General features: G+C 34.8%; 1 protein-coding gene across 6 annotated transcripts in view; it reads right to left on the reverse strand.

The window, feature by feature from the left end:
• The window catches only part of SLC4A10 (solute carrier family 4 member 10), a 337,954-nt gene that overhangs the window by 21,485 nt on the left and 300,806 nt on the right, over window positions 1-15,663 (reverse strand). For all 6 annotated transcript variants that reach the window (XM_043894685.1, XM_043894680.1, XM_043894684.1 and 3 more), the window contains 4 exons: window positions 15,417-15,530; window positions 14,245-14,406; window positions 6,423-6,674; window positions 5,450-5,518 (listed from right to left, as the gene is read on the reverse strand). In XM_043894685.1, coding sequence (XP_043750620.1) covers window positions 5,450-5,518; window positions 6,423-6,674; window positions 14,245-14,406; window positions 15,417-15,530 — 597 coding nt within the window. The remainder of the gene's footprint in view (window positions 1-5,449; window positions 5,519-6,422; window positions 6,675-14,244; window positions 14,407-15,416; window positions 15,531-15,663) is intronic.

Here is a 15,663-nt window from a genome sequence, read left to right on the forward strand (position 1 = left end):
TGGTGCTGTTTCTAAAAATACAAATACCGTGGCCATAAATATTTAACCTAGATGAATTACTATTAATAAAGTATTTCCAGAGCAAATTTTAACTCAGTTTAATTTGTTGATCAGTTTCCTCTACTACACTGTCAAATCATTTATATATATTTTCAATTGTATCTTATTAACATTATTTTCATCTGAATCAAGGTTACTTCTGTTTAAACTTTATCATAAAGACAGTACATTATTTTTGGACAAGATATTATTTTAATAGCTTTGACATTTTTATCCACCAAAGTTAATTTTCTCAATTCAAATTTTATAGATTAAATGTCCACAAGAATCTGAAATCTTCAATCATATTTTATTTAACAAAATGTACTGCATGTTAGCTTTGTTTCATGCAGATCATTTTGTTTAATTTTTCTCAGGCCAAATTTTACAGTTTTCAATGTTTCCAACAAGAAGTGATGATTTAGAAAATGACAGTTTCAATCACTGTCAGTTCTATTTCATACCATGGAATATCTCCTATGTTTTAAGAGTAACATTAGATTTAGTCCTTAGCTAATTTATATGAGAAAATTGTAAGCAATCTTCATCAAATTTTCCAAAATTACTCTAATATGCCAAGGAACAAAAATGCCCATAGAGTCAAATAAGTGTTAGTGTAGTGTCATACATCATGTTTTACTGACGCCTTCTCATATTCCCAATTCAACACAAACTCATCTTTCTTTCTGTTTTTTACCTGTCTTATGGCACAGCATGACCTTCCCTCGGGCATCTAAACCAGAATCACACATAGTTGAGTCCATCCAGTGTTCATTTATTTAGTCATATTCACTTATACCTTCCAAAAAATTCGTTGAAAACCTATGCAGAGTACTAAGTGCTGAATTAGTTCCTGGTGTGTTCCTCTCTAAATTGTTCATAAATATTTCACCGGGTCTTTTTATTTTTAACTCCTAAATATCTCTTACAATTACATGTCATTAAATAAATAAAACTCAGTGCATGGTGGAGACAGGAATAGGGAAGAAATAAAGTAAAATCCTCAGGGCTATAAATGAGTGTTTCAATTTCTATAGAACTAATTTTTTTCCCAGCTACCATTTCTCCATGTGTGAAGTTATGTTATTGCATAACTGTACTTCAGTGTGTGGGTGATTCCATTGTTATTGCTTAAATGGCACATTTGCTTTACTTTGGATTCTTAAAGTGTTGGAATGAATATAAATGTGGCTATATATCTGAGTACAGAAACAGCATTCATAAGAACACTATGTTCTGTTTTTCCTGCCATGTTGCACAATAAGAAACCTAGATAAATTTCTTAATATTGCCAAACAGGTAATATACAACATTCTTCGAACAAACGGGGTAACAAATTAACATGTTTCTTGAACTGCTGATATTCAGCACATTTTTAATTATTTTTACTCAAGTACCCAATGACAGTCATGATAAATATATTCTGAGTTTTGCATGTACCTTTGATCTTGTCCTAATATCAGCATCCCATTTCTCTATCCAGTGAGCCACAATATTCCAAATAGGAATTTCAGCTCCCTGAGTTCAGGGCTCACTTAAATTTTCACTAACTCTTGTTTCTTAGTGTGAGACCCTATTTGCTGTTTCATTTGTGTTATTTAGAACTCATTATACTTTTCTCATGGGTCTTTGATAATATTTTCCTCAACTTTCATTTGAAAGATTCACACCCCAAATAATTCCAAAATTTCACATTCTTGTTTAGTTCCAAAGCTCATGGGTATAATAAAATCATGTGAGTGGAATTAGGGGGGAAAATCTGTTGAAGCTATCAAAATGATTTTACTTTGTTTCTTAAACTTCTGCTGCTATATTTATGTGAGCCTGAGGCCTAATAATAAATACTTTTCACTTACAGATGAAATTAGTACTCATAGAACTTTTGCCAAAGGCAAAAAAAAACCCCAGCAAAACAAATAAACAAAACCTCTTCAGCACTCTTCCCTATCTGTCTTGCCAGACCAATTCTTTTAAAATATATTTTTCATACATAAAGTTATAAATGAACAAATTAAATGTAGTTAGAGTAAAATTAAATGCATAACACTTCTCAAGTGTTATAACAGTGAAACATTCAGTTATAACCCTGAGGTTTTACCCAGTATCAGGATGAACACACTCATCCTATCGACTTAGGGTGATTAGTGATCTTACAGTAACATCAATGTTAAAGTTCTGTCTTGGTTCTGACATCCAATAGCATCCTCGGGCCTAAGAGGTTTTCCTTCTCCCAAGGTCAGAAGCTGATTAATTATTTATTCAGGAAAAGAGTTCCTGTACTGCCTGTCCCTCAGCATTGAGAGTTTAGCCAAGCTCTTCCACGGTGCTGCTGCCTCATCACCCATTTTGTCTGATCAAGCAGGCTGCAGCAACCTTAAATTACCCTAGCCCCTCATGCAAGTCCATACCTTAGATAGCTACCTACAGAGTCACAAGTAAATATAAGTTCCTGATATAATTTCCCCAACGGCCCTTGTGATCAACAACTTCCCCTGCCCTCTTCTCCTTATGCACTCCTTAGATAAGACCTCTGCAAAGCTCACCAAACCTGCTCTTCTGATTTGAAGAGTCCAGTTTCAGCCTTAGCCAAGGAACCCCAAAGTGCTCCACCCACTGACCCTAATAAAGGCATCTGCCCCAGGTCCTGTCTGTCTCTCTCCGTCTCCATTTTGTCTTGGCCTCCCCACGTGGCCCCTCAAGGCCAGGTCCTTCCTGTGAAGACCTATGAGTGATAAACTTTTCTATTTCTGTTTCTGTTGTGGTCTGTTGTTAAACCGCCAGCTCACCATCTAACACCCTGTGCTCCACTTAAAAAGTGTTAATTTGACGAATTCATAACATTTAGTCAGATGACTGTTCCTTTATAGGTCACTGAAAGTAATGAGTCTATCTTGTCAGAGAAAAAGTGGCAATTTATATTTTCTTTTAGCCAACAAAAATAAACTATACAATAAATAATCCTCAAACTAGTCTCTTTTTCAAGAAAATTTAAGTGCTTGGGAACAACAGTCTTGTTATAAAGCAAGATTATTCAAAGGAAATTTTAAATAGAAATCTGTATTAGTTTCCTAGTGCTGCTGTAACAAATTACAATTCGGTGGCTTAAACAATAGAAATTTATTTTCTCACAGATGTGGAGGCCAGAATTTCAAAATCGAGGTTTTGGTGGGGCCTTGTTCTGTCTGAAGGCTGCAGGGAAGAAAATTTTCTTGCCTCTTCCAGCTTCTGTTGGTTCCTGATATACCTTGGCTTGTGGTGGCAAAATTCCAATCTCTGCCTCGACCTTTATGTGGCTTTCTTCCCTATGTCTCTCTGTGTCCTCTCCTCTTCTTATAAGGACTCCAGTTATTGGATTTAGGGTTCATCCTAAATTCGGGGTGAGCTCCTCTTGAAATCCATAACCAATTTCATCTGCAAAGACTTTATTTCCAAATAAGGTCACATTCTGAGATTCCAGGTGGATGTGCGGGGAAGGGGCACTATTCAACCCACTATAATAACATAAACAGGAATAATTTGCCAACAGCCTCAGTAAAAATTTAAAATAATCTTGTAGCACTTAAAAGAAATGTTTTACAATTTTATTCATTTAATTTTGGGCTTCTCTGAGTCTTCATTGCTGCATGCAGGTCTTCTCCAGTTGCTACAAGTCGGGGCTACTCTTGGTTGCAGAGCATGGGCTCTGGGGCACACAGGCTTCAGGAGTTGCAGCACACGGCTCAGTACTTGTGACCTGAGGGCCCTAGAGCTGGCTCAGTGGTTGTGGCGCATGGGCTTAGCGGCTCCGTGGTATGTGGAATCTTCCCGAACCAGGGATCAAACCAGTGTCCCCTGCGCTGGCAGGCAGATTCTCATCCACTGTACCACTAGGGAAGTTCCTCTTGCGGTATTTTTTAAATGTGTCCACAAATTCTTTGATATTATTCTCTTCAAGAGATGGAGTCTAAATTTCCCTCCTCGTGTGTGCAAACTGGCCACAACGACTGGCTTCTAACAAATACAAGAAAAGTGGAAGTGACCATGTGTGACTTTGTAGACTGTCAGTAGGCACAGTGACTTCAGCCTCACTCTGCCTCATATTTCTCATTCGGATGGAGGTTAGGATCTCTGTCGTGATGACACTTAAAGTGTCTGATGGAGAGGCCGCTTACCAATAGCCAGAGAGGCACTACCATCTCCTGCCCACAGCGTTGGGATAAGCCATTTTGGATAAACACCTTCTAGTCCTATCCAAGTCTTCAAATGGCTGCAGTTCTTGTCCACATTTTGCTAGCAGCCACATAAGGCATCTTGAGCCAAAATCACCCAGCTATTATGTTCCCAAGTTTATGACCCACAGAAACTGTGAGATAATAAATGTTGGCTGTTTTAAGCCAATAAGTTTTATAGCAATTTTTTAGGTAACAATGGGAAATTAATGCATAACTATATTTATTTAACCAATAATTAAACAATCTGTAAGGTTTTCCTTATTAACTTATAAAATAATTCTATAAAGACAATTGCAATAATAACAGAAAAGCAACATAAAAGGCAAAAATCACCCAGAATCTTAATACCTTAACAAATTGTTTTTCTTTCACCACCTTCCTTTTTAATCTACCCATACTCACAGTTTCTTAAACCTGTGGTAGTTACAACTTGTTTTCCCACTTTTTCACTTCACATTTCACTTTGTCATAAGCATTTTTACTGTGTTATTTTTATGGTCATCGCATTTATTAATTTTAAATTATCAAATTTAAATTAACCATCAATTACTTAATTATTTTACTGTTGTTGAGTAATTGTATTGTTTCCAGTATTTTGATAATATGTATTACAAGGAACATCTTTGTACATATTTTTTTTACTATTTTCATGGATAGATGTCCACATACATCATCAAGATATCAAAGATTAAAAGCATTTTAATATTTTATATAGTTTTAAATATACTGATATCCTTTTCTAAAAGGATTATAAAGTATAAACTTTTTACAATTTTAACATGTGTGTGTGTTAGTCACTCAGATGTCCAACTGTTTTTGACCCCATAGACTGTAGCCTGCCAGGCTCTTCTGTCCATGGGATTCTCCAGGCCAGAATACTGGAGTGGGGAGCCATTCCCATCTCCAGGGGATCTTCCCAATCCAGGGATTGAACCTGGGTCTCCCACATTGCAGGTAGATTCTGTACTGTGTCAGCCACCAGGAAAGTCCCACAGTTTCAATATACTCATAGTAAACAGAAGTACCCTCAGATTATGAACCATTTTTAAGAAATTTTTAAGAAATTTAACTATAGACTGAAAGCTACTCCTCAGATAATGACATTTTCTTAGCTCTCAAGTGACTTTGAGACCTTAAGATATGTCATCACAGCTTTACTTTATATGCTTTACTTACTATATTATTATAAAGTAATTTACCTGAATTCCTTTTAGTGATGAAGCACCCATGTAAAGAAACACTCCATATAGCACTGGCATAGGAATAAACTGTAAAAGAACAATTAGAAAAAAGGCACAGGTTATTTTCAAATACAATGTGGTCAAGACATTTCGTACTTCCAAAGAAAAACACAGAAAGGTAAATATTTTAGAAGTATGGGGCAGATCAGAAGCCTTGGGTTCAAATCCAAGCTCTAGCACTTTTTAGCTGCATAACCTCAGGTAAGTTACCTAAGCTTTCTGTGCCTTAGTTTCCCAATATCTAAAAAGGGATAATAATAGGTCTATTAGACATATTTAATAGGTCAAAATCAATAAAATCACATATGATGAATAATAAACAATAAATATCAAGTATATTATTATGCTACATTAGGGAAATTCAAATTAATTCAGTTATTTAAAATGAATTAAAATCTTTAAAATGAATTCAATTATTTTAAACATGAAAAAAAAAGTGTATCCAATAACAATGTCCATGTAGTAGTTTTATGGAACATTTAAAATACAAAACTGCATATGTGGCCATGACCATGGCACTGCTTATCTCTACACCTCCCCCTTTACTAAGTAATATTAACTGCAAATATATCTGTCCACTGAAAAGAAATTAGAAACTTTCTTTTGTGTAGGCGTATAGTAAACTCAGGTCACTAGTCAGAGATGAGTGACTGTTTCCCAGAACTTGATTACCATTTCAAAATTACAATAATAATTTATACATCAAATTTACTTTGCCAGATTAAATTTTTTACATACTTAAGGATTCTAAAATATAGCACATAATTTCCCTTGGTAAGAAGCTATATAAACATGGTAAAAAAAAATTCATCACTTTCATCACATGCCATACAATATTTACAAATTGATGGCTTAGACTCAAACGAAATTTCTTAAACAATAATACATATATTCTGCCTTCTCTCAAGTTCACAAAGGGAGATTTCATTACCTTCAGAATACTAGTCATAAAGACTGATGAGCCCATGAGAATGAAAATCATAAGCCCAGTAACTCTTTGCTCCCGAATGCCAAGAAATTTGGGTTGTTCTCCTGGAGCTGAACATTCAGATTCCAGTTTCAGGCTGTTGACATGAGTGATGGAAAGGACAGTGGCAGCCACAAACCACGGCAGGCCCATGATGGAGCACACACCCAGCATGACAGCCACCATTAACAGATCCAGATGGTACCCACAACCTTTCTGTTAAGAGAAAGAAAAGAGAATTCTCATTCTACCTGAATTTGGCATAAATACCAATGACACCACCGCCACAGAACAGAAAAGAATAGAAAAGAGATACTATTTTGAATCTTATATAACTGATTCTAAAATGCAAAATAAATTAAAGATAAAAAGAGAATAGTCTCAAAATACACAGTCCACTTAAAGAAAAGCTACAGATGTTCCTACTGCAATTATGATTATAGTGACTTCTACGTATTTTAATAGATATAATTCTGGCTTACTAGTACATTAGTTTCCATTCTATTTCAACTGAATAGGTAAAGTCATTTTCAAATACAGTCCCTTTGTTTTGGTTCCTTAAATGAGCAGGTTAATTTGTAATTCATGTCTTTCATCATTAATTTATACAAAAAATTATTGAGCATCAATTATATATCAGGCATTAGGCTGAGAAAACAAACGACTGTGTCCCCAATAGAGCTAAGAATGGCCTGGTTGTGACTAGACACCACTTCCTGACAATACCCAGGAGGCCTTTTTGCTAAGAACTCCTAAAGGATAAACTCTTGTTAAGCCCTTTCCATTTACGCTCTTTTGTCTCAATGGTTGACTTTTATTGTGAAAAATAATATCATAGAACCTAAACTTCCTTTTACAAACTCATTTTTATCCTAGCATAGGACTATCTTGTTCTCATCTCTTGCAGTACTAGAAAAATTTGACCTCTCCTTAAAATGATAGTTTTGTGCTTTCTATCCCCTATATTATTCTACTCCATCACTGACTTCCAGATGTTGCAAACTTCAGTGCTCTCTTAAACTAGATAAGAAATGTAAATAAGGAGAAATGGATGCATGGGACATGTGGAGGTGTGGAGAACTGAGGACTGTTCCCTTGAGGAAACTGATTGGCTAAGAGTCCTTAGAGGACACAAACAAGATGGGGAATAGCTCTGTCACCATCACCCATAGGAAACTGACAGTGTAAAGCCTAAGAGTTAGCAAACACTATTTTACCTTCCAACTTTTAATGACTACTTCATGAGAGGTAGTGTAATAAGATGGTTAAGAGTTGGGTCAGCTTAGCCTAGACAATAAGTTCTGGAGACAGGTCGCCAGGGATCAAATGCTGGCTTAAGCAATGATCTTGGACAAATCGTCTAAACTTTTGTGCCTCTGTTTCCCTATCTGAAAAATGGTGATGATGATGACAAGAGACAGAGTGCTGAGTTGTTCTGAGAATTACAAATGATTTTCACATCATTTAGAACAATGTCTGATATATCAGTAAGTACCTAGTAAATGTTAGCGACCATCATATTTTCGCAGTGGAACAAAAACTTTCTTCTTTTGTACTTGTTTCAAGGCTCCTTAATAAAAACATGTTTAAACTTCACATAATTTCTCAGTATATTCCAGTTTTTTAGTGCAATCATTAACATACAATAAGCAATCAAAAAGTCACAGACTGACAATTTTAAAAGGAAATATGCATAACTGAAATATTTTTAGAATCAAATCTAGGTGTAATTTTAAAATAAATATAACTGTTAAATTTATTATTATGAACGTGAGCAGAAATTACCAATTACTCTAGAGGAGTAATTTTGACTTTTTTTTACAGGCAGTTTTACCAAGTTGCAAGCAGTTTCTAGTTTATCTGAAAGCTAATATAGCCTTAAAGGTAAAACATACTGAGTATTTGATGTGTATTTGTCATGGTAGTGTTTTCTTTCTGCTATTTTATTTCATTATTTTACTAAGAAAAACACCCTTAAAATCGGTTGTACTTCCTTCCCTTTCTGCTTACCCTTGCCAAATTATAAAAGTGCAGGAGATGACAGAGAAGAGAAAATGAGACATATCCACACAAGTACCTTTTCTCCACCTGCGCTGTCACCAATTCATTGGCACCCTTCCTTGGGTCAGCTTGGTTAGGGTAATGCTCCAGGTTCACCCAAATGCCTAAACTCAATTTCAGTTGTGAATATAACCCTAGACAATTTTTCGGCTAATAAACCTGGAGAGATTTTCTGCTAATAACTCTGGAGAGATTTTCTGGAGAGAGCTGGAAGGCGGGAAGAGAAACACCTTTGCGTCAGCATGACCAAGAAAGTATAAGAAGCTTCACCAGAGCCAGACTATGGTCCCCTAGTCCTTTTGCAGAACATCTTGGAAGATGTAGTTACATAGGATAGAACTCAAATTTTAATCCCGTTGAGCTTCCTGTGACTCAGTGGAAAAGAATCCTCCTGCCAATGCAGGAGACATGGGTTCGATCCCTGGTCGAGGAAGATCCCACATGCTGAGGGACAATTAAGCCCACAAGCCACAACTACTGAGCCTGTTCTCTAGAGCCTGCGAGTCCCAACTACTGAGTCCACATGCTCTAGAACCTGTGCTCCGCAACAAGAGAAGCCGCCACAATGAGAAGCCTGCTCATTGCAGCTGGAGAGTATCCCCCACTCACCACAACTAGAGAAAAGCCTGGAAAGCAACGAAGATCCAGCGCAGTCAAAAATAATAAATTAATTAATTAAATAAAAATTTTTAGACCCAAATTAAGGACAGAGTCTTAACCAGTTAGACAAGTGTTGTCTTAGGAACTGTGCAGTGTGAAGAACATAGGACAGCAAAGGACCTGATCTTCAAGCCCTTGCCACTGAGGCAGTACAATGTAAACGGTGCTCCCTGGGCTGTTTTGCAAATCTGTGGTATTGCTAAGAGAGAATGGAAGAGGTGCTAGCAGCTGAGAGATAGACATGAGAGGAGGGCAGAGGACATGGGGACTTGAGAGTCAGGCTTATGCTTTCAGGACATGCCGGTCTTTCCCATGGTATATGCTCCCCATGGCATAAGAATATTAGGAAGGCCTTCATGACAGCCATTTCCTATAGTTCTTGTCTTAGTGTTTCAAAAATATGATGTGGTAGTCTGGATGGGAGTGTAATTTGGAGGAGAATGTAGGGTTGAATCCCTTCGCTGTTTATCTGAAACTATCACAACATTATCGGTTGGCTATACCCCAGAACAAAATTAAAAGTTTTTAAAAAATAAAATGACTTGCTTGCTGTTAAAAAAATATATGATACAAATGTAAACTGTGGGATGCGAGACTGCAGTAAGCAGACAAAATAACACTTTGCAAGAGAATAATTTCCTTTTTAAATTTAGAAAGCTAGCTTTGTAAAGTCCAAGCAGATAATAAAATCAAAAATACAATTTCCCCCTGATTATGTTGTACAACAATGGGAGCAGCTTAATTTAATGTGAGTCAAAGGAAATAAAGCAGTTCTGGCACTTCCACTAATTAATCATCATCCTTCGTCTTGCCTTCCATTTAAAATGTCTTTAAAACCATGGTCTTTGTAACCAAATTATTAGCTGATGGGCATGCCAGCCAAAGGGAAGTATCCCTTTGTCAGAGAGAGAACTCTGTACCTTCTAACATATTTCTGTAGATTTTTTTCTGAAATAAAGACAGAATCAGGGCTTCTATTCTCACATTCATCCATGAAACACGGGAAATGGACATATGGGAAGAAAAGGGAGCATAGCAACAGGTGATGCTACACCAGACCCCACTAAAACCAACATGCAGCAAGACAAGAGGCCAGCCAAGAGGACCATCTGATACCCAGATGCCACTGCTGAAAAAATTCATTTCAAAGCTTGGCAGCAATTTCCTGCATCTGTCAAGTTAACCACATAAAAGACTATAGATTGACATGAAGAACCAGGCTGACAAAGAGGGCAAAAAAGAACATATCAAATGCCATAATCATCAAGAGAATGTGGTGCCAAATGAATGTGGCAAATGCATTCATTTACTCAAGTGATCTGGGATTGTATTGCTGTTTATTAAAAAATGATGTCAAAAGAAGCCTGAACTGTCTACAGAAACATGAAGAAAAGCCCACAGTTATATCTTAACAGAAACTTTCTTTTCTGAAAGACAGTAGCTTTCCACTCTTAGAGAATATACTTCTTTTAAAAGTGGAAATTTTTCATGATTTTCAAAGGGATTCAGTTAACCAATGCTGATTCTACTTCTCTAGGGTAGAAACAAACAAATGAGAAATGCTAGAGAGAGTATGGATTTACATCTACATATAATATGAATGGTAATTTGCATTTTCAAGTTTTTACATTTTCAACTTCTGATACTTTTGAGTGACCTAAAGGATCATGAGATGTCATGAGTTAGAGTTTTGCTGGTCTTGAAATTCTTCATTCTGAGGGAGGAGTCACTTACCCGTGAGTTGGCGCTAGACTCTTCACTCAACACAGCTTTATTGCATATGTAGTAACACAAAATGACAAAAAAAATTTTAATAGTAGGAGAAAAGTCTTCTAAAATAAAAAAATTCCTCTAGGAGAAAACCTTGGCAACTGGTTTTGGTAATGGAAGGGAAGAAAAAGTAAAAAGATCTAAAACATAGGTTTGGAAGAGATAATGAAATGATGAAATTTCTAGATGACTTGGCTATGTGATGTCAACTTAAATATATAACATGACCTCTACAAGGTGCTTGATACAGAATCTAGAAATCGTCATTCATCTAACTATCTCAGGAAATGCCCCAACCAAGACATAATGGGTTTTCAAATAAGAAAAGAAAATCAGCAAAAGTTGATAATGTGGTTAACTTGTGGTTTTGGGATATATTCAAGAAACAGGTGTCTTTTTGTGACAATGTGGTTCAAGTAAAAGCCAGAGACTGCAGACATTTCAGGGAAGCAACAGGTGGGGAGAGCGGTTATGGAACAGACCGTTACTCTGAGTAAAGAACATTCTGAGAAAGTGATTTTTTGCTGTTGTTAACAGGAAAATCAGTAGCAGCAGCCCACGTGATACTGAAGTTTACAGAACACTGGGTTAGAGGCCAAAAAAAAAAAGTATTCAGTGCAGATAAAATATGTCTTCACTGGATAGAACTTACTTTGAAAATATCCATATCCAAAGGAAACTGGGGGTGTTCAGACTCATAGAGGCCAAGAAAAGACCAACTCTTCTTGTGACAATATAGCAAAGCCTTATCTGGCTTTATGATTAAACCAGATTTGCTCTATTAAATCCAGGCTATTAAGGGGTAAAATAGGCATCTTTTGACTATACAGCAACTTGTACAATAAAAAGTATGTACAAATAATATAATATAGTTTAATAATATAATCTCAACTTCATTTTAGTGACAAAAATATTAAATGCTTTAATTCTACATTTAATTCTAGAAAAGCAGGTAATTGAAAGGACCACTTAAAGAATGCTTTACTATATTTTAGCTACTCTACATGATACATAAAGGTGAAATAACATAGTACATTTATTGATCTGGAGCTTTGGAAAGTCTGTGAATGTCAAGGGGCTACCATGGACTCAGGAAGAACAAGGAGCAAGCATTATGTGGTTATAAGGTAGAGAGATTTGGAAAGAGCAAGCACACAGGACAGCCAAAGAGGTAACGTCACCCTTGGCAATTCTTCACTTACTTCTACATTCTGTTTTAATATAATTCCACTAATATTTGGGAAACAAATATACAAAGAGAATTTTTTCAGCGAAATCAGTAATATTTCTGCCTAATTATAAAAGCCAAAAAAAAAAAAAACCCAACTTCCTTTGAAAGGGAAATAATGATTATATAGCTTTCTTTCTAAAACAGGAGTCTTTCAGTTCATTTAAAAACACGTGTCATACAAGGAAATACATAAACTTCCGTTAAAATGATAATGCAGCCTATACTGTTGACATGGGAGGATTACCATGATAATGCTCTTATGCAAAAAAAAAAACATGCAACATATGCAGTACGAAAATACATATTTCAGTATACAATAAAAATAGAGATGAGAAAAATAGAGATGTTTTCAGTTTAAAAAAATAAACTGGTGTCTAGGAAAAATGTTTTCCTACTTCTTAGAGAATAGCAGATTAACAATGTTCAACATAAAGTTCTTAACACCAGCTTTATAGATTATTTAACTCTGTAACTTTAATAGTTAGGTTGTGGCAGTATTTGCTTTTGCAGAAGCCTGATATTTTTACTATCAAATATTTTTGAATGATTGATATTAAATAAGTTGACTACTAACTTGGAAATCTGAATTTCTTATTTTGAGAGCTGTAAATGATTCAAAGTTTCCAATATTGAATAATGTAGTTCAGCAGTATTTTGGAGCCAGCTCATATAGACTTATAAGAGCCAATTGTTTAATTTTCAATTTTCTTCCTGCCAATTGATGTCACTTTGGTAGCTTGAAAAGGGCCATGATGGGAGTATTCACATCATGAAAATCGGCAAACATTATAAATCAGGGTTTTTTTTTACACACAGAGAATTGGTTGTTAAACATGTACTAGCACCTCACTGGTCTAGTTCCTAAGACTTCATGTGATATTTTTGTAGAATATATCTTTAATAATTAAAATTTTTCTTTGACAAAAACAAGAAGTTAATATGAACTCATTTTTAAAAAAGGTTTTGAGCGCTCTTGATACTTCCTAAAAAGAGAATAAAAAAATGCTCTTTATTTTAAAATAGATACACATTCTCCCCAATGTAATAGACAAAATTCCTTTTCAGGAGGATTTATTGCAAATAACTGTGCTTTCTTATATTTATGTCATTACTACTTCCTATCAAATAGTTCAATCAGGTTTTTAAAATCTTTCTAAGGTACATACTTAAAAATTCTATAAAGTATAATTTCTGTTGCTCTGACAAAATTTCTCCTAGAATTTAAAGAATATATGACGATAGCTCACCATTATCCCATGACACCAGAAAAAACAAGATTGTGCGTGTTCTAATTTTTATAAGGTTTGATTCAGAGTGCTTTTAACCATTCAATGATTTTGTTGATTCAATTTAACTTAATATATTCCTATAAATGACAGTGCTCACATTACATATCTCATACCAATGAACAACTTTATTCACAGTTACAAAAGGCAGGGTCAGAATATAATAAATTAAATATATTTATATTTATTCTCTTTGTAAAAGAAAGTCATTGAAATCTGCAATAAAATTCAACAAAGATGTCACTTAAAAATTATAACATTTATAACTTGGTTTTGATGTCATAGACATTATAGATGGAGAAGTAACTAAAGAAAAATGAGAATTATTTGAAGATGTAATTTGTTCCAAAATGAATGCAATCTAATAGACATACTTAGAGTCAAATATAGAAATAGAAGAATCTCATGTAAGACACTGGTAAAGCTACACTTCACCAAAATAGACCATTTCATTAAAATGTGTTAAGCACGGTAAAGAACACTAGAACTTTGGCAACATTTTTAAATTTTAAGTCCTAGAGGTAGGGTTTTAGAATTTAGAGCTCAGCTAAGTGCCATAAATAAATTAATTAATAACTAATTTGAAGCTTATTGTAAGACAAAGTACCGTGAATATAGAAAATAAAATTATAAATCTGAAAATTTTAATATTTCACTATGCAAATAACTATAGAATACAAAGTATAATATAGACTACAAAGCATAATAAACACAACAAACATCAATTGATCTCAGTTAAATCATAATGATTTATGTTAAAATGGATGCTAAAATATACCTTTAGCTTATGTTCTTTTCTGTTGATAATGACAGCTGTAATCTGTTGGTCCATAAAAATTAGAATAGTACAAAGCAAAGCTGGAATAATAGCAGCTATTACTGTCCACCATGGATTTGGACCTAAAGGTGTAACAAACCAGCCACGATCATCTCTTGTGGGCTGTGAAAAATTAAAGAATGCATAGTTATTAACTGGATTAATAAATATCTAATCAAATGAAGTCTTACAGACAATACCAGGAAAGCCCTAATTATAAACCGATATGCCAAGTGAATTATATTTAATATTAATATTCACAAAACATGGTAACAGGCACCATTCTAAGTGTTTTAAATATTTCAACTCACTTTTTTCTTCACAACAGTCTAAAGAAGTTACAGACAAGGAAATAAGCATAGAGAATAAATTTCTCAAGGTCCCAAAGCTAGAGAGTGGAGAAGACAAGATTTCAACTCTGATAGACTGGCTCAAAAATCTGTGTTCTCAATCAATATTTATATTAAATAAAATTATATTACCATTATCATATGTGCTATTGGATTGGCAAATTCATTTACTTTTACAAATATCACATTGACAACTGTGTATAACTCATTTTAGATGTGTATCCAGGCCACTAAGTAAAAACAGCAAAAGCACACTCAGGGAAGGGTTCTAAACATGGCTGGTGCCTGAGATGAGTCACAAATGAACTCATTTTGACAATTCTTTGAGGAAGTCCCCAGCTCTGTTTAATAGGCGAGAAAACAGGTTCACAAAGATTAAGTAACTGGCCCAAGGTCATAGTTGTAATGTGGTTCAAACTCTATTCCAGACCTAATTTTATTTGTTTTCCAATACCTAACCATTGTGCAATTCTGCATCAAGAAAATGCATTTCCCTTAATTTCAAAATGTTTCCTTATCTTTTAGGAATATAGATATTCTTACTGGAAGAATTAACAGGAAACTTTTTCAAGTGGTTTCTAGGTCTCTATTTCTGTGATTACTACTTATTTTTTAATATTAGACCAAAATTGTAGTTGGGCTGTGGGCGTTTTATTTTCTGTTATATTAATCAATATTCTTTATATTTTCATGAAAATCCCAAGTGCTAGGTTTATAACCATCATCTGAATAAAAATTAGACCTACAGAGATGGAGAGATAGTAAATGTTATGATAACTTCACCTTGAAAACACTTGGTACTTGTAGTTTTGGAGACGGGATCCCAATGGCATAGTCAATTAAAACCATACATAGAATCGTAAGAAAGACAGCAAAGTCGCTCACTATGGATCGAACCTAAAGATAATTAAAACACTTGTCACTTGAAGGAGCAATAAACAGCGAGGAATACTCAGGAACATAATCTAGAATCACACTTTATGACATGATATCATATTACATTTTATGCATACTATAATTTTACTGTTAA

This window comes from Cervus elaphus, chromosome 33 (genome assembly GCF_910594005.1).
Source record: "Cervus elaphus chromosome 33, mCerEla1.1, whole genome shotgun sequence".
Taxonomy (NCBI): Eukaryota; Metazoa; Chordata; class Mammalia; order Artiodactyla; family Cervidae; genus Cervus; species Cervus elaphus.